The sequence below is a fragment of the Pezoporus flaviventris genome, unplaced genomic scaffold (genome assembly GCF_033815535.1).
Source record: "Pezoporus flaviventris isolate CSIRO_AGI_PZ_B2104156 unplaced genomic scaffold, CSIRO_AGI_Pfla_v1 ptg000003l, whole genome shotgun sequence".
NCBI lineage: Eukaryota > Metazoa > Chordata > Aves > Psittaciformes > Psittacidae > Pezoporus > Pezoporus flaviventris.
The window spans coordinates 9,367,965-9,386,655 of NW_026892551.1; the positions used below are offsets into that span (position 1 = coordinate 9,367,965).

General features: G+C 39.8%; 1 protein-coding gene across 3 annotated transcripts in view; it reads right to left on the reverse strand.

Annotated features, from left to right (window-relative positions):
- Positions 1 to 18,691, reverse strand: part of LMO7 (LIM domain 7) — a 128,117-nt gene that overhangs the window by 44,647 nt on the left and 64,779 nt on the right. For all 3 annotated transcript variants that reach the window (XM_061445259.1, XM_061445260.1, XM_061445261.1), the window contains exons 5-7: positions 1,288 to 1,318; positions 769 to 882; positions 110 to 308 (exon numbers count right to left, since the gene is read on the reverse strand). In XM_061445259.1, coding sequence (XP_061301243.1) covers positions 110 to 308; positions 769 to 882; positions 1,288 to 1,318 — 344 coding nt within the window. The remainder of the gene's footprint in view (positions 1 to 109; positions 309 to 768; positions 883 to 1,287; positions 1,319 to 18,691) is intronic.

Below are 18,691 nucleotides of genomic sequence, written 5' to 3' on the forward strand. Positions count from 1 at the left end.
AGTTGCCTTTCAAGCCAATTTAAGTGCCTGAAATACTAGGTACATACACTGTCTTCTCCCACATTTTAAATACATACATCAGCAAAAGTTTTAAGAGAGGAAAACATACCTTCACTGCCACCTTTCAAGGTTATATCTGATGAAAAGCTTGTGGAAGATCTTGAACCAAGAGAGTCCAAGCTATCGAAGGAATCGTCTCTTTTATGGCTAGCTGAAGATGGAAAGGGCTCTCCCCGGTCAACGTACCAAATATCACCGTACCCACTATCCCTGCCACTTCTGTTCAGGTGGCTAGACTCTTCAAGTGCCTGTAAGAGTAAGTTTTGAAAGGTCTTTTACAAGAATTTAAGATGCAAATGCTATTATTGAGTTTTCACTTAAAATTTTAAAAATGCATTTTGAGTGCACAAACTTTAACAATGACTCTTTCAAAGCCCTAAAAACAACAGCTTGAATAGAAGATTCAGCACAAGGTCTTAGATTTCTCTTATCTTAGCCAAAGGGAAGCAAGAGTGGCTTCTTCACAACCTAGTACATCAATCAGATCATGTGGATTCTGAATCGTGGGATTATATGGACAGCAGAAGAAGCAGTGCAAGCTAAAGTTCTTCTTTTCACATGGACTTTGAGAGCAAGCCAAATCAAAGGGCTATGTTGTCAAAACTAAGACTAAAACTAAACTCCCAAGAAATTGTTGAGAGTGGATGCTGTAATGCATACCAAACTTTAAAATTCGTGCTATTTATTTATTTATTTTCAATTCCTTACCTTAGTCAACGCTTGCCCTAGTAACTTCTCAAATGCTTTAAGATTGAGGTATGGACCATTATAATGAGGGTTACTTTGAGCTTTTCTCCCAAGCCAGTATAATGTAATCAAAACCTAAAACCAAATAAACAAAAAAAAACAAATATAAGCTTAATTACTTCCCTCTTGTACCATATGCCAGTATAAAAGAATCTCAACATGCTGTTAAAAGATTTTTTGCACAGTGAGTTGTAAAATCTTGGTTACAGTATTAGCTTAGATCTCCATCAAAACCAATTAAAGAGTGTTATGATGCATCTCCTGCATCTCAAGCAAGCAGGTATAGGTCTTGTTTCTAATTATTACATTTATTTGGGAAAGTAAACAGCATAAAGACAATCCTAAGATAGCAGTAAATTGTATCAGATAAATGAACAGCTGAAGGTTAACATGATAGTGCAATAAAAAGAAGTGTTTTAAAAATATTTAGTCACAGTCAGCATGAACTTGCTTCAGAAAGCACTGAGGTACATATCTTACATTTTTCACTCTTCTGTTGGTCTCCTCCGGTCTGAAGCAGGGCAGGAAGCAAGAAAAACAAAACAAAACAAAAACTTTTTTAAATATTTGACTTGAAATTTAACTATTATTCAAGATTTAAAAGTTTTCAAGCCAAGTAAGAGGCCATTATAAAATATGCAACTATGGTTATTCCAAAAGAAAATTATTTTGCTTTGAATTCCTAGCTATAAACTCTGTACTATTTCAGTTGTTACATGTTAACCCAGAAACTAGCTGATCTATCGTAGTTTCTGACTTGAGAGGTACTTGAAAAGGCTCTAGGCTTTTTTAATTAGCTGAAGTTTTTAGTTACCAACAAAAAAATAAGTGGAAACAAGCTAATGACTTTGGGAAATACAGGCTGTATTGGCCAGGAAGATCTTCAGTTCCATATGAAAGCAGACGCAATTGTTAGTTTTTCCCTGATTGGATTATATTTTCTAAAATATTTGCCTCAGACACGGAGGATGTTTCAGCCTAGAGAGAATTTTTCAGACAAAAAAATATGAGCAACTGAAACTGGGACATCTAGAAAGAGAGGTTGTACTGCTGGAAGGAGGAGTTTCATTTGCTTTTAACGCAAAATGTGTGTTTGTCAAAAAGAAAATTTAGTATACTACCACCAACATCAGTAAACTTCTTTTTATACACATAGACAATTTGTGGCACACCTCAGAAGCACACCAACACACTCACAGTGGTCATGTTCTCGTACTGTTCATATTAAAAATAACCTTTTTGGTTGGGAGCCTCCCAAAGGTGGGGTACCACAGACTCAGTCCCCATGTGTAAATATTCAGGGCTCGACTGCAGACAGAAGCTGAACAACACTTACACTGGCTTACACTGCCAGCAGTTATGGCAGGGCAAATGGCTTAAATATACCAAAACAACTTTTCACCTGCCCCAGACACTGTTGGTTTGGGGCTGGTTCAGCAGCAAGCTTCATCTGCAGCACGGTGAAGGGATTCAAACAAAAAAGTGGAGAACTAACTGTGTCAGGAAGACCGACGCAGACCTGCAACAGGTCAGACCAGTGATATATTGGCACATCTCTCCTGTTTCTGCCTGTTTAGGAAATAAGCTAGTGAAAGCTTGCAGGGGAAAGGTAGAATAAGCCATTTAGGGGATAGTTACGATTTAACAAAATGATGACAGTGGCCAGTCAGCACAGGGTGGCACTCTTTACAGAAATACAGTAATTGATGCAACATGACAACCAGCAGGGACGCACGGACACAGACTGTCCCTGCTCCTCTTTCCTCCTAGTTTGAAAGCACCCACTCCCACTCAGTGCAGCTATAACTTCCTTGCCTGCCTAGACACCATAAAGGCATCAGGCTGCCAGGAACAAAAAGTCCTGAGCTGGATCTGACCTGCAAGTCTTCAATGCAACTTCCTTTAATATCACACACCAGAGATGCTGCTGCCTTTGTACTCAGTAACATCTTTCTCATGGATAGGAAGGAACTTCTCTTTTAATGTGTAATATCTACAATTTTGTTCTAATTAAATAATCATAATATTAATATTCATAATAAACATTTCTGAAAAACATTGTTGCTCCTTCTTCACTTGAGACTATTTTGGAAGAAAAAAATTTCCTCTTCCTTTTCTTCAGTACAAGGATTTCTTCATCCATGCCCATGCTGCAGGTCACACCAAGTGATGCCTAGAGACATGTTGGTTTCCTAAGCAAAGGATGGAAGATTATTCTTGTGCTGGTGTGTATCAACATTACACTTCCCAAACCCAACAGAGAGCATTTTAAAAGGTTTACATTCTTTAGATTCAAGGTTTAAAAGCCTTCTACTAGCACAATTTCTGCTGTTATTTGCAATTATAAAAGCAGAGGCCCTTGCGAAAGATACCATTAAGCTTGCTTCCAAACTTCAACAGTTCTAGGAGTGAAAAACTCCACCTTTAATCAGCTGGAGCCTGTATCCAAGAGGTTTCTGACCTTCACGTAGAGCAAAGCTACGTCACTGAACATTATGGGCGCTTCTGCTTTCTATGAGTTCCCTGAGATCATTTAGGTCAACCATTTACCCTGTGCACTTGGACTATAAACAGTGCAAAACTTCAGTCAGGTAAATCAGTGAGCACAGTTGAGACCCAAAATGCAGGCAGAGATACTTCACACACTTGAATGACAGACAGTGCTCCATTCACATGTTTGCTCAGCTAACAGAAACAAACAGACAAAATGCTTACTCTGTGAACAAAGTTTCTTCACTTGCATCCTTCTCTGAGCTACACCTATTGGTCTCTAAACCTTTTAAGCAACCTGTAATGATAGTGTAGTCCAAGCAGAACAAAACAAGAACATCCTGCTAACTTAGAACAATCAGTTCCTCATTTTTTTATGCATATATTAATTTTACAACAGCACTTAACCAAGGAAAAGAAGGAGGATTCTGGATGAACATACTGACCTAGAATCTGTGTAAAACAACAGGTATATAATTTTAGAAGTTCCCCTTTATAAAGTTATAAAAATGTAAATACTGTGCAGAACTATGCAAAGAATTCAACTGGGGTCTTACATACAGCTCTGAACAACCGTAGATCATAGCAAGGGACAAAACAGAGTCACCAACCTCAAACATAGCAAGTTCTTTGCTGCTGTGAGAGGAGGTGTGATCCTGCCTTCACTGACAACCTGTTGCTACCCAACAGCAAGCCCCTGCTCTCACCTCCGCTCCCCTTCACAAGTCTGGCTTTAAATACACAGGGCTGAAACACTCAGTTTCTCACACTGTATCTGAAGAAGTCAGTTGGGAAATGGCATCCCAGAACTTCAGCAATGTAGTTTTTAAACACTCCTGGACAATTATAACCTTATTTTGAATATGCCCCTAGCACTGAAGTGCTAACACAGCACTGGCTGTAGAGACATTTGCCTACAACACCTATTATAGTAACTGAAGGGGTAACCCACTGGCTTAACTATCTTCATCAATGCAAATAAACACAAATCCTACATTGGGCAACTGTGAAAGAAGTCTGCTTTTTTTGATATTTTTATCCAAAACCATCAGAGAGCTCAGCTGGTGCAGACTTTATGAAAATATTATTCTGTGTAATCTAATTTCTGGCTTGAATAGATGAATGCCATTATGCTGAAAATTATAAGCAGGTTGCTGCTTTGCTCAGCAGGGCACAGCCAAGGCTGCATCTTAAAACAATCAGCTGAAAGAAATGGGTTCCTCTCCAAATGACAATGCAACGCCACTTATTAAATCACTTTGTGTCATTTCAAACATTACCTTCTCTGTCTTCCCAGAGGTTTTTATATCACCTTTCACTAACAATGCCACTTCACTAGAAATATCTGAACTAAGCAAAGGAAGCTGATAAGGACAGTGGTTAAGATCTTGCCGAAACAATTTGATTATAAATCCTTCATTTTCTCCTGCCAGTCTCAGCATTTTAATATTCATTCTTAAGCTTGGAAGAAAAGCAATGCCATTCTTCCACTTTACCTAACCTAACCCCAGTGCCGAATCCCAGCTAACACAGAGGTCTCAAAATTTTAAAAGTACAACTTTAACTCACATTGCATGAGCCTTAATTGTTGGCAGTAGTTTCACAATAACAGTTTATGTACAACTTCAAGATTAGCCACCCCGGAAGGTATCTATGAAATGCAGCATGAAAGTCTAAAGGCCATGAGATAACAACATGTGGGGGATATTATAGTAGCTGTGAAGCACAACTACACAAATCCAAGTTGAACACTCATGCAAAAAGATGTGAAATAACCACCTGTGGAGGAATAATACCTTCTGTATAAATCATATAATCTACATTAATCCTTCAGAAACAGAAAAAAGACAAATGGGACAGAAATAGCTCTCACTTGTTAGTAGGTGATATGCTTAGAGACAAATACTTCCTCTGCCTTTGGACACAACACATATTCACAGACATGACTTATGGCCAACCAGCACGGACCAACGGATGTTTCTCTAACAAGGACCACTTCAACAGAAGAAAGCAAAGTGACATGGCAGATCAGCAGGCTGAGCCACAGCTCAAGGAATTTGTTCTCAGCTCCACTGTTTGCTCAAGGTTAAATAGCAGAATTAGTCACCAAGGCCATTACAAAGGCTCTGGCAGCAGCTCTAGCTTGAGGATTTCCTGGTCTCCCTTTTCCTTCCAGTCACTCCACTTTGCTGCCCCCGTGGTTATGCCAACATAACTCCTAATTACACTGTGGTTCCACATTGCCCATAAAGACCAGAGGGCTGTGCCTATTTCTTTGTTTGGATTTTTCCAAACCCCAAATTAATTTGCTTGTATGTTTTAGAGCACACTTGTACAAGAGACTACATGAGCACCAGAGCAGAGACAACACACTGCTGCAGAGGAGCAGGCAGGAGGCTTGGTCGAGGAGTCCCTGTGTGATGGAACCCCAGCCAGAGGTGAGCTGTGCTTCCCATTCATTCATCTGCTGATCCTTAGCTCCGAGGAGTAAGGAAAGCTTGCTAGGATTATTTTAATAAACCCACTGGCAATACTGACACACAGACACCTCTAGACACCTCTCCAGTGCCCCTTTACAAAAGCACAATACCTTTCAAGTCGCTACCTTTAAGTTCAACTTATTTCAAAACTTGTAACAAACAAACTCAGTAGTTTGGATTTTGTTTCTTTAACACATCATACAGTTTGGTTCCCCCTGCATCCTAATACATACTAAATCCCAGCAACTAGCAACTCATGATGTCAAATCTACTTTGACACTTCATTTGGTTATTTTCCAGGGAGAACATCAACATAATGCTCAAGACCAAATCCAAGATACCAGAAGCCTGAGCAAAACTCTGGAAGATGATTTTATAGCACCCCATTCAGAAAACATGGCTTTCTGAGGGTCTATTTCTCATATCCAAACACATTTAAAATATAAATATTAATATATAATAAAAAAAATCTAAACAAAAAAACACGCCACCAAAAAAACCCACTACATCAGAGCATCCTTATCCCCCAAATGAGGGTTATCAGCTAAGAAAAGGCTGTGTAGTCATAGCCAAGAGATAAAACAAATCTAAACCCATTTATGGGGAGAAAGAATGGACTGAGACACTCCCGCTGATAGAAAGGAATGTGCCAGTGACAAATGCACCCTGCCCAGTGCCAAACCCTTCCCTTGGTGATGAATACTCCAGAAATCCCAACAGCTGCCAAAGCTATCTGTTTTCCATCCCTTCCTCTGTTACAGATCTCACGAACACGGGACCTGAACAGACTCCTGCTTAAAAAGAAGCATGCATGCTCTCCCTTTGCACTTGCATGCATGAAGGCAGCACTTCTGCCCTTTGAAGGGCTTGGAAGAGCCACTCTCCAGCCTGGGAGCTGGCGAGAATGAGCAGGCTGCAGAACAAGCCTGCTCCTGAGCTCCTCACTGAGCTCCAGGTCCTCTAGCCCAACTCTGACCAGCTTCACTTACACTTCTAAAGAGGACGTCAGAGGGTTTGAAGGATTCTCCACCCCCACCGAGGTATGCTGCGCGGGAGACGAATGCTGGCTGTTCAACTAGCAGCAGGCTTGAGCTAAATTTCAACCTCTTTGGCCACCTACTCAGCTGCTATTAATATTGCTGTTATCGGATTTCACTGAATTCCCACCTGCTGCTGAGAACAGAAAAGCTCCAGTGGAAGATGGGGCTGCTGCATGGGTACAGAAACATGAGGACATTCCTCCAGCACTTGTATTCTTAGCAAACTGATACTCAACCCCACTAGCTACAGCTCACTGCTGAGATTATGGGAAATAAAACGGTCAGGTTATGGCCACAGTGTTCAAGAACAGCGTTTGGAAACTCACTATTCTATTTGATTATGAAAAGCACATGGACCCAATGACATTTATATACAAGACGACAGCAGACAGCATTTCTCCATGCCCCAACAAGAAAACCCTGGCTTAACAGCAAAAAGGTCTGTGGGCCCTAACGACCAAGCAGCCTGTCCCCACCCCACACCCTCACCTTCTTATGAAGAGCTGGGGGATGGAGAAGAGATGCCCAAGAGCAAAAAGGCAGAGAAGGAACACAGCTGGCCAACACCCTCCGTGGGGAAGAGTCCCCATCCATCACTTCAGAGCCTGTCCTCTTATAATGCCTCTTGAGCATTGAGCTTCCTTGCTGATCTCACCTATTAGGCTTCCACACTATTCTTAAATCCCTTATCAAAACAAAAACAAGCGCTTCTAGAAATGTGTATCAGCCCCAGCAAGTCATGAAACACATTATCCATTTCCTCACACTCTTTTCTGACCCCTCCCTGGGTGGTCCATCTCTGTCAGCTTCCTAATATCCCAGTCTAATCTGCAGGTTCTCCTAAAGAGAAAACAAATATTCAGGACAGTGTAGGGCAGAAGACACACCTGTCAAATAAAAAATAAAACCCCACAAAACCAACCCAGAAGAGCAAACCTGGGGAGTAGCCTGGGTGATAACCTGAACACTCCTTGGCTCTTATCTCAGGGGTGGGCAAGGGAAGAGAGACGGAGCATTGCTTCTGCAGCAACTTGCAGAGCTGGAGGAAACTGATAGGATCCTGCAGCTTCCTGCTCAAATATTACACTATATTAAAGTATTTATTATAAATAGAGTAGCCTTGTTAACTGGTCCCTTCTAGTGTTGTTTTCTTTCTCCATTCCTAAAAAGCCCTAAAAGTCAGCAGCTTCACTAATTACAGGTAATTAAACTGGGTATTTCCTCTATTGTGTTGGTTGGTTTGTTGTTTTTTCCAGGGCAAATATAGATTTCTTTTTTTTTCTCCAGTCTGCTGCTTTAAATTCCAGGTCTAGACTAGTACCTATGCAAAAATAAATAGTAAGAATTCTATATCCTAAAGCTTTGTGCCAGTCAAGTCATACAAAGTGTTAAGAGTTCTCAAAGGAATCAGTTTGTTCTCATTCAGGAGAACATCTGAATTTCAGGGGTGAAATTAATTGCCTCTCAAGGAAACAAAATGAAAACCCCACTTCAAAATAGACAGCAATTTAAACACATTGACAGATATCACCATTTACACACCCTATAGATTTTTCTAACTTCCAAAGAAGTTGCTGACAAGTCTTTAGACCTCGGAGCATTTTACTTTGCTGAATCTCTCCTTCTTTTATCTCCCTGGTGCACCCCCCTCCCCCCCACGTTTTTTACCTGTACATAATTCAGTTGACCCTTGCACCATGGCTACACTTAAGTGTTATCACTTCTACTTTTTTCCTTCCTTGTAGCTTCTCAAAATTTTCAGATGTTACACTCCCCCCTCCCAAGAATAACAGACTTGAGCTCGTCCTGTTGATCACCAGGATCATCATCTATGTTAACTTCGTTTGCATTTAGTTTTGAATATACTTTACCCTCATTTCCCTCCACCCCAAACTAGACCATACTGTGTATATTTTATAGATCAATTTAAAGAGACACCCATATGGAGAACACACAGTCATGATAACATTCTTTCCAAAAGGAATAGTTGGTATATCTGGGGAGTCACTTGGAAAAATAAGTATCAAAATATGCAATTAAGTGCAATCCTGTAAATATTTAGAAACATATATAAAAGCACAGGAAGGTGCAGCTGTCAACTAGCAGAACAGCACTTTGCAAAAACTATTCTGTATAAAGTATCTATTTGCTTTAGCTAAGCTGCAGCAACCATGGCAACTCACAGCATTTTTTCAAGACAGCACTGAAATTCACTTTCTATTGCCTGACAGCTCTTTGCCATTATTAAATCAAATGTTCCCCAAATTATTGTCCTTTTTACTCCCACTCTTCCTACAGGCAGGTAGCAGAGGTAATTTGGTAGAATAGCCCTTGATACTGACTCATTTATTCCCTTTAAGCATCATTCAGACACCTCTATGAACCATGTCTGGGTACGGATAAACAAGTTACTGCAATGTAAGTCAGGGTAAAAATTTTCCATCTACCAACTACTCCATAGCAACTGCCTGTGTGCACTCTCTTGTCCTCGACCCCCATGATTAATACAATTGTTCAATTTGGATAAAGCATTAAGAGGTGGTGCCTCAGGAAGAGCTAGGATTTGGCAGGTCATACCACTTTGCTTGCTCACAGAGACAGAGACATTTTTATAGCTTCTAAAATCAGACAGGAAGAAAACCAAAACCAACAATAAAACCAGCAATACCTCCTGCATTCAATCTCCTCCCTTGGTCTGTGCCTGGGGAAAGATTTGGTAAATGTAATCCTGTGTTATTTTTGTGCCAAGCAAACAGGTGGTGATGTACAAGTGCCTTGTGTATAAGCAAAACCACAGTTTACCACAGCTTATAACACTCAATAGTGAGTTTTATTTAGTTTCTTGGTGTATGCAAAAGAACAGATTAAAAAAACATCAAGTCTATACTGTGTAATTCATATCAATATTTGGCAATGAACATATCTTCTGATAAAGAAAGGTGACTGACTGTAACTTATACTGGGTATCACTATGTTCACACCTGTGCCAACACAGAGTTTCACCAGTCCAAAAATGTATCTGCTTGGTTGCTGTCGTAAGAATATGCAGAAAACAACTCAGTGCAGAGGTGACTCAGAATAAATAGCAGAAACTACAGATGCCCTATCCATACGCTGTGAGTGGGAAGGAATCCACACTTCAGTCCACTCACTCACCACCTCTTCAGGGGAGCTAAGACCCATAAATGCCAGGTATACACAAGGATGGATATATCCTCCTGAGACAGGAACCCTGCATTTTGGGGGTACATGGGATATGCAACAACTGGGAGTCACAGATTTCTGATGGCTCATTTTTTCCCCTAGAGCAATACCAGCTTAGTGCTGGCTAAACTACTGTACAGGAGGGACAGAGAACTGTGGCGCTGTCTACCCCAGCCCCTCTTCTCATTCTCAACTTCTGTCATATTATCAAAGAATAAATGTTTTAGCAGTTTAGAGGAGGGATTACTAAAAGCACAGCTTTTGGGAAAGCAACACAGAGCTAGGATTTTGGAAAGAATTTAGATTTATTTAGAGAGATCGAAAGAGCAAAGATGACAAAATGGAGGCACAAGGCAAGTACAGTTTATTCCATGATAAAGATTTTGGAAGCAAGTTACAGTGATATTGGCATTTGGCCTTAAGTAGAAATAAATCACTACTGTATGACTGCATCATTTAGTTTAGTCTCTACATCTGGAATAAAACCTTTAAAGGACTACTGGGTTTTCTCAATAATATTTTGGCAAAATATTTCACAAGCAAGTAAGAAGCACCGAAGAAATCAGAATGCTTCCTTTTTGAAATTTTGCCGTATTTTCTCTGTTTCTTTGGGTTACCCTAGCAACACAGAGCACAACACCATCACTCATCACACAGAGCACAAATGTATGAAACAGACTGAATCTGACTTTTCTCTGCTGAAGTCAGTTCTCTATTAACTTAGGTTGATGCATATATGCCCAAAAAAATAAAGTACACAGATAAAACCAAACTTTATTATTTCCTATGCTTTCTTGATCTGCCCTTCGGTTGTGAAGACATATTTAGAGCCAGGAAACAGCACTTCAATGAATGCTACGTCAGATGCTAATCAATTCATCCTTATAAGAATACTGAAAGGGAATGTATTCCCTTGAACCAGCTATCCCAGAAGATATGCTGTGAAACAGCAGCACAATTTAAAATAAAAACAAGATACAGAAATCTAGCAAAATCACAAAGTGTATTACTCTTAGCAAAAAATGTAACCTTTTGTCTTGGGAAACAGACAAGATGTAAAAGAAGCAGGTATTATTTTCCATATTTGCCACAACTTTTACCTCTCATTCTCAGCTCCTGCAACATCCATGTGTAAGGGAGCTCCTTAAAGATGGAACTATTCTTACCCAGGTTCCTTAGGGCTTCGGACTGATTTCTGTAACATCTGAAATTACTAAATTCAATTAGCTGCTATCAATACTACTGGATAAGTATTAACTTTCTTTATTACCTTATTTTGGGGATACTATTGGATAAGTATTAGCTTTTTTTTTTTTACTTTATTTTGGGAAAGATAATTTCTTCACCCCGCTAGGCAAGAGTGCTTTAAGACTACTTATAGCAGCCAAGTCAGAGGGTATTTTTAAACATTTGCTCAAAACATCAAGCTTTTTAGACCAGGTTTTCTGTCCAAGCTTTTAATGTTGGAAAAATGAATGCTTCTTTATTGCAAAGTGAGAGAATGGGTAAAAGTCCAGCTACTTCCTTTGCCAGAATGTTAGAAAACCTATGTGGGAGGCAAAAGGGCTGGAGTGGAGAGAGAAGGGGAGAAAGAATAAGCTACTCTGACCATATACCTCTGAAGTTGGAGACTTTACATTTACAGCATCCCAACCTACTGAAACCAAACGTGCTATTACTCAGGGGTTTCTGTTGTAAAGTTAGAGGAATCTGAGAATAAAAACTTGAACAAAATTAATGATATGGGAAAACAATCCTAGCCAGGGAACTATAGATGATCTCACACCTCTCTTCCACCGGTACTCATGAAGTATGTAATTCGTAACATAAAACTGATGACTGTGGGAAAAAAATAGCTTAATACACCAATTAAGACACCACCAAAATGCTCCAACAAGCTATTACAACTAAGTCTGGTGGTAAGGAGGGAATGGAACAAAATGATCCAATTCTGCTCCAAGTGAGGCCATGGCAGTATTCCCAAAAATCTTTAATGAGTGCATGAGTAAATGCTAAATTAGGAACTTTCCTTCTCATGAGAAAGAAGATACTATGTGCACCAACTCTTAGAAACTACAGTGAGCCATCTGCAGAATTTCACCAGCTGTCTAGCCAGATGAAGCACTGGCAAAAAAGACTCCTTAAAACACACATGGTGGTTGTAAGCTATCCTTCCCAGATGTCAATCAAACCACAGCGCCAGGATAATACAGATGTAACCCTTGGGCTCTGGAAGTGGTGAACAGAAACTTTGAGACTCTCACCTGGGAATCCATAGCTACTGAAGACTGATGGTCTCTTGAAAACCCAGTGACTGGCAATTATTATTACATTTAATCATTGCAAATATTAAAGCAAACTAATGGTCAAACAGCAAAGTATGTGAATGGCACCAGTTTTCTACAAGGCTCAGCTGCATAGGGGACAGGATGCATGTTACATTAGCAACTGCTAAATCCAGACCTGCTACCTTGGAAGTGTCTATCTATGGAAGCTGACATTTTGATCTCAAGTTTTTAGCACTATTTGATTCAGAAATCCCAAGAACAGCAGCGTTGTCACTGTAGTCACTTTTTTACAACTCAGTTAAAAGCTAAGACCTTATCATCTCCCAGTTGAGACTGATAATCTAGACAGGATGAGAAATGCAAAGGCAGTGTGATAAAAGCTAGTTGCATGTTTCCCTTCTTGATTACAATTAATTCTAGTTTAGCACTACCTGAGACAAATTATAACTGGGAAAAAATCATACAGGAAGCCATCTCAGACGTATCATCACCAACATGCACATTGCAACAGTGAGACTCAGAGTAATTTCCAAGTTCTCCCCCCCCTCCTTTTCACCTCCAGGTTAGTAGAACTACAAGAAGAAATTAACCCAATACAGTGGAGGCATAACCAGTAGCATCCTCCAATGGATAGGATAAATCAGTCTCTGTAGATGGCTTAGGAATAGGTTGTTAAACTGCAGCAAAACTCAGCTCTCTTTGACAGGAAGGCAACCATCATAAAGTACAGGAGAAAAGAATGCAATAGAAATACCTTTACCCCTTGACTCACAAATAGCATACCTTGAGCATTATCATGATGTTTGGTTGCCAGATGGCAAACTATTGACCACATTATCATAATATTCAAAGGTTTTTGCAATATGCTTTCACTTTCTTGCTGCATAGCATTAGATAGGGGGAGAAGGACATGAAAAAAATACACTGGAGTGCTCTTATCCTATCTACATTTCAGTATAGGTGCAGTTAGTGGTACAATTGACCTGCTAGAGTATACATATTAAAAATTAATTTAATAAAGGTCTCTGTTATAGATTTATTCTTTTAGCAAGTGAAGGTACAAAAACATACAAGTCTTCATCATCAAGGAAATACATTTACGACAGAGTAATACAGTGTACAAGTTTTCTAAGATACTTGAAAATAGCCTATACTTCTGTGCAAGTTATCCTCAAGCAAGCCTCATCTTTACTAACATAAATCAGTGCTATCAAAACCAGCTTGTGATATAACAAACTAGCCATCTGTTTGATGCTAATTTATTGGAAGACACTGATTCAGAACCACTGCAGTAGTCAGACATTTATTGCTTAAAGAGAACGAAAATGCATGTGAAGTCTTTTGCTACACCACATTAAAAGCTCTTCACTTGGAAAACAACATGTTGAGTACCTGCAGAAGTATGCACCCCAATTTTTTTTCAGGTAAGAAAGAATCTGTGGAAGCTTTTCCTAGGGAAGAAAATCCAGAACCGTTGCATGAACTTTGGACAGAATGTCAAGTATGTAATTATTTGAACTACAATTATTCTTAAAAGTAACATAGTTATTACTTAAGCCCTTCAAGGAAAACCCCTAAACAGACACAGAATAGGCACACAGGTGAATAGACATATGAACAACAAAAATCAGGCAACACTTCAAAAAGAAAAGAATAATAAATTAAAAGCGCAGAGTTATCATTCTTTGCCAAGCCAAAAAACTCGTATTAAAAGCACTCCCAAATCACTTCTCTTTTTAAGCAGTGACATTGAAATTTTAGCATTGATGAATGCTGTTCAGATAGAAACCAACAGCTTGGATTTGAAGTAAACAGGCCTTTTAAAATACATAAGTGCACATTTAAATTCATGCTGTGCTGATTTACAATGTGTAAAATCTCAAATACACTCATTCTGAGGGACATACAAGTTCCCTTCAAAAATATGTTCACTAACACACTCATGATTCCAGAGCAACTTACAAAAATAAAAACTGTTTTGAAATTCTGCTTTCTTCGAAAAGGCTTTTATTTTTGCTAATTTTGGCTTGCATAGAGCAATGGACTGCAACTTGCTTTGTTTAATGAGCCAAATTATTTTTCTGCCCTCTCCTACAAGGCTTTTAAGTTGACCATCTATACCCAGTTTGTTTTATACTCGTGTATCTGCCCGTGTATCTTAATGTGTTGACCAGCACTTAAAGAGACACGCTCTTTCAAATCCTAGCTATAAACTCATTTCTGCTACATCTTCCACCACCAAGGAAAGTACAAGGTAATTTTTTTTTGTAATGATTGCCCTCTATTTTTGTATGCAAGGATCAGGGCATTACACACTTTTAATGAGCAAATGCATGGAAACCTCTACAGCCACCTCTTGTAATATCATTAAATACTAACCTCTTATAATGGTCACTTGCCCTCTGCTTCGAAGTGTGCACTCTCGGAGGCTAACTCAGTGCTGTTTGTTTTGTGAGTTGCCTGGCAGAGACATCTGAGCAATGGAGAATGAAAACAGCAAGAAAGCATCTTCACCATGTATCTGAAATTAGCTGGAGAGTTATCTGAAGGTTATTCTGAATGCCAACAGTGGTGGCACACAGACAACCTACAGCCAAGGAACTAGAAACTGAAAAGATGCTACCCCTCTTCATTTAAAGTAAAAGCAGATTCTAGAATATTATACAGGTAAAAAGTAATCTTACTACACTTGCTTTGAAACTGAAGGGAGTTTTCATAATCAAGCATTAAATATAATATAGTATTAACAAAGAAGTCACATTGCCAAGAGCTGAAATAACCTGAAGTATTTAGTTGGAGTATTCTCATGGGGAGAAAAAAAACACTGTTTAGTAGTTTTCTTCCACTGTTTTCACTGCTTCTTATTTCCGCTTATAAGGAGCCTAGTCTTTCCTGTGACTACAGATGCACAAACAACAAGAACATGTTCCACTAAGTGCTGCACGCCAAAACCTACATGCAATTAAGCTTGACCAAACAGTTTCTAGGAGTTTGAACATATTTGCATTCCTGACAAAAGTTCCGCAAACAAAAGCTCTTTCTGTAAGAACGGTATGCGTGTCTTTGGTACATGTCCATCAAAAAGATTCCTTCTCCAGGAGATAAAAGTGAGCCTGCCTTTCTCTCTCTGACTGATCAGACAGCAATACATCATTTTTACATGATGGAAGCCACAAAAACACATTCCTGGGCAACAAGAGACAAGAAGAAATTTCCAGCATTCACTGTTTCCCCACCTATCCTGAAACAGAATTAAGCCAAGAAAGAAACTTTCATAGAGTAACAGAATCATTTAAGTTGGAAAAGACATTGAAGATCCTAGAGTCCAACTGTACCACCAAGTCCACCACTAAACCATGCCCCTAAGCACCACAACTACACATCTTTTAAGATAACTCCAGGGATGGTCACTCCACCTATCCCTTGGAGCAGCCTGTTCCAATGCCTGACAACGCTTTCAGGGAAGAAGTTTCTCCTAACTGTCAATCTAAACCTCCCCTGGCACTACATGAGGTCATTTCTTCTTGTCCTATTACATGGGAGAAAAGACTGACCCCCACCTCACTACAACCTCCTTTCAGGTAGCTGTAGAGTGCAATAAGGTCCCCCCTGAGCCTTCTCCAGACTAAACACCCCCAGTTTCCTCAGCAATTCCTCATCAGACCTATTCTCCAGACCCTTCACCAGCTTTGCTGACCTTTTCTGGACCCACTCCAGCACCTCAATGTCTCTCTTGTAGTGAGGAGCCCAGAACTGAACACAGGATTCGAGGTGCAGCCTCACCAGTGCAGAGTACAGGGGAATGATCACTGCCCTGGCCCTGCTGGCTATGCTATTTCTGATACAGGCCAGGATGCTGTTGGCCGTCTTGGCTGCCTGGGCACAATCTGGCTTACGTTCAGCAGCCATCAATCAGCAACCCCAGGTCCTTTTTCTAGAGCAGCTTTCCAGACACTCTTTCCCAAGCCTGTAGCATTACAAGGGGTTGTTGTGGCCCAAGTGCAGGACCTCATAAAACCTCATAAAATTGGCCTCGGCCCATCAATCCAGCCTGTCCAGATCCCTCTGCAGAACCGTCATAACCTCCAGCAGATAAATACTCCCACTCAACTTGGTGTCTTCTGCAAATTTACTGAGGGCGCACCTTACCCAGCTTCTCTCCTTCTCTGCTGCTTCACTGCAGAGTCCTATTGTGTAAATACACTTTCTGAGAAAACCAATAAGCACCAGTGCTTCACTCTGGTTTTCCTCCTGATAAAAACTCATGCTGTCCATTAAAGAAAGGAAGTTTATCAAGCAACTTTGGTAGACATCTGATAGCTGCCTTAGTTTATTTTAAGTCTGAACCTGCACAGTCTTCCAAAGCAGTGCTGGCAAGCCAAGTGATGGGCTGATGTGTCCTCCTGTGCTGGCGGCATGGTGCACAGCTGAGAACACCCACTGCACACTCATTGCTCAGGTGGTACCCAGGCTCAGACACACAGATTCACACTGTTGGATGCCCTCTGTCCCTGGATTTATAGATTTGAAATCTTATCTGCTCAATAAAAGAATACCAAACATAAAATAGAAGTAGTAATCAACAAATGCAATCACATCATTTTGGTGACAATCACCACCCTAAACTGACCATACCACCTGGATTACTGGAGATTTTTGTATTGGTTATTAAACAGCTGGATGCATTCACAGGCAGTATTTGAGAAGACTGAATTAAACTAAGGAACTTGGTCGCAGCTCAAAGAGAAAAATGCTTCAGAAAGAAAATGTTGTTTATAAAAGGAAAGTATCCTTTTCCAAGATATTTTTTTTCCTCTTGAAGGAATGAAAACATCACAATGAAATGGCAAATACTAGTGTATCAGTCCTAAGTGAATTTTGTATGATTTCTCAACTGCACTCAACGTTCAGTACAAGAGGCAAGCTCAGATTTCAAAGAATAACATGTTCTGCACAAGAGAAAGAGCATTTTGCAGGACAAGCACAGCAGAGGAGTATCATTACTGATGCATCTTATTCTGCACTTATTCAATCTGAGTGGGTGCGCCTTCTGCGTAACCATCTGATGTGTGATCTTGCAGTTACATCACCCATGCCACAAACAGTAACAAAACCTCTTAAATTAACTGATCTTTTTAGAATGTAGATTTTAAGTAATGATGCTGAATATAGTATATTCAAATAGATGTGACAAATAATTTCAAGAGAATTCCAGCCACTTTTATTTATTCTTATGAAGCTTCTCCTAAAATTTCAAAAGGCTTTGAATAATGTTAAATAAAATGTTAAATTTCTAAAAATTCATGATAATATTGTACTTGTTATTGCAAAACCTGGTCACTCATAATAGTAGTCAGATACTGGTCTATATTAAGAAACTTACCACTATTTTATTCATCTTTTCAGATACCTCTGCATACAATGTTCCACACCTGCTAAAGCTTAACAATGATAGATTGATTGATTTAGCAAATCAAATGAATTGCTTCTATAAAATTTACATTTGACTTGTTCCTTTTTTTTTTTGCTTCTTAGAGGAGGTTGTCATATTTAAAAGCAGCTTTCACTGGATATGACCTTTTCAAAACCACACAGAAGAGCAGCCAAAAGGGGCAAGATCAGAACTCTATCTAGCCCAGGATCCCATCCTCCCGTGCAAACCCAAGTGGCTGCCTAAGGAAAGGTAAAATTAGAGCAGGCAATAGATGATTCTCCCTCAGGGACTTCCCAAGCTAGATGTGGTTTTCCCATATTAAGTAATTCTTAAGAGATCTCCCTTCTGTGAACTTCTCCTTAGACTCAAGTAAACTTTTATCACCTACAGCATCTGTTGACAAGGAAGCCAACTGCCCCTTCATTTGGTTCATTGATCACTCATGGAACATGGGACACAGTAACTAGTTGACCCACTTCATCCATGACACCTGCTGGGGAGCGCGGGTACTGTTTACTTGCTTTAAGCTTACTGCTTTGTTCATCTCTCCTCTTCATCCATCATCTCTCTCAACGCTTATGACTCCTAGCATATTTAACTAAATGTGCAACAGAAGCTATTCCTGCCTTTGGTCAGAGAAGTGCCATGAAGATAAAGATATTCCAGTTCCACAGATTTAATTTTGGGGGAATCTGGGGAGGAGAAGTGAGAGAGTGAAGAAAGGAAAAGTGATCAAAGTCCAAAACTTCAGAAAGTATTTATACCACCACCCAATTCCAGATTAACCATAGCAGCACAATGATGTACCATTGTTTTTCCATTTCCTAACACTTCTTAACAATGCTTGGGATTTGTTTCTGGGTGGCTATTTGGGGGGATTTGTTTGTTTTGCTGTTGTTGTTGGTTGTTTTCTTTTTTCTTTGTACTGGCACTGACGCCAAATAGGTG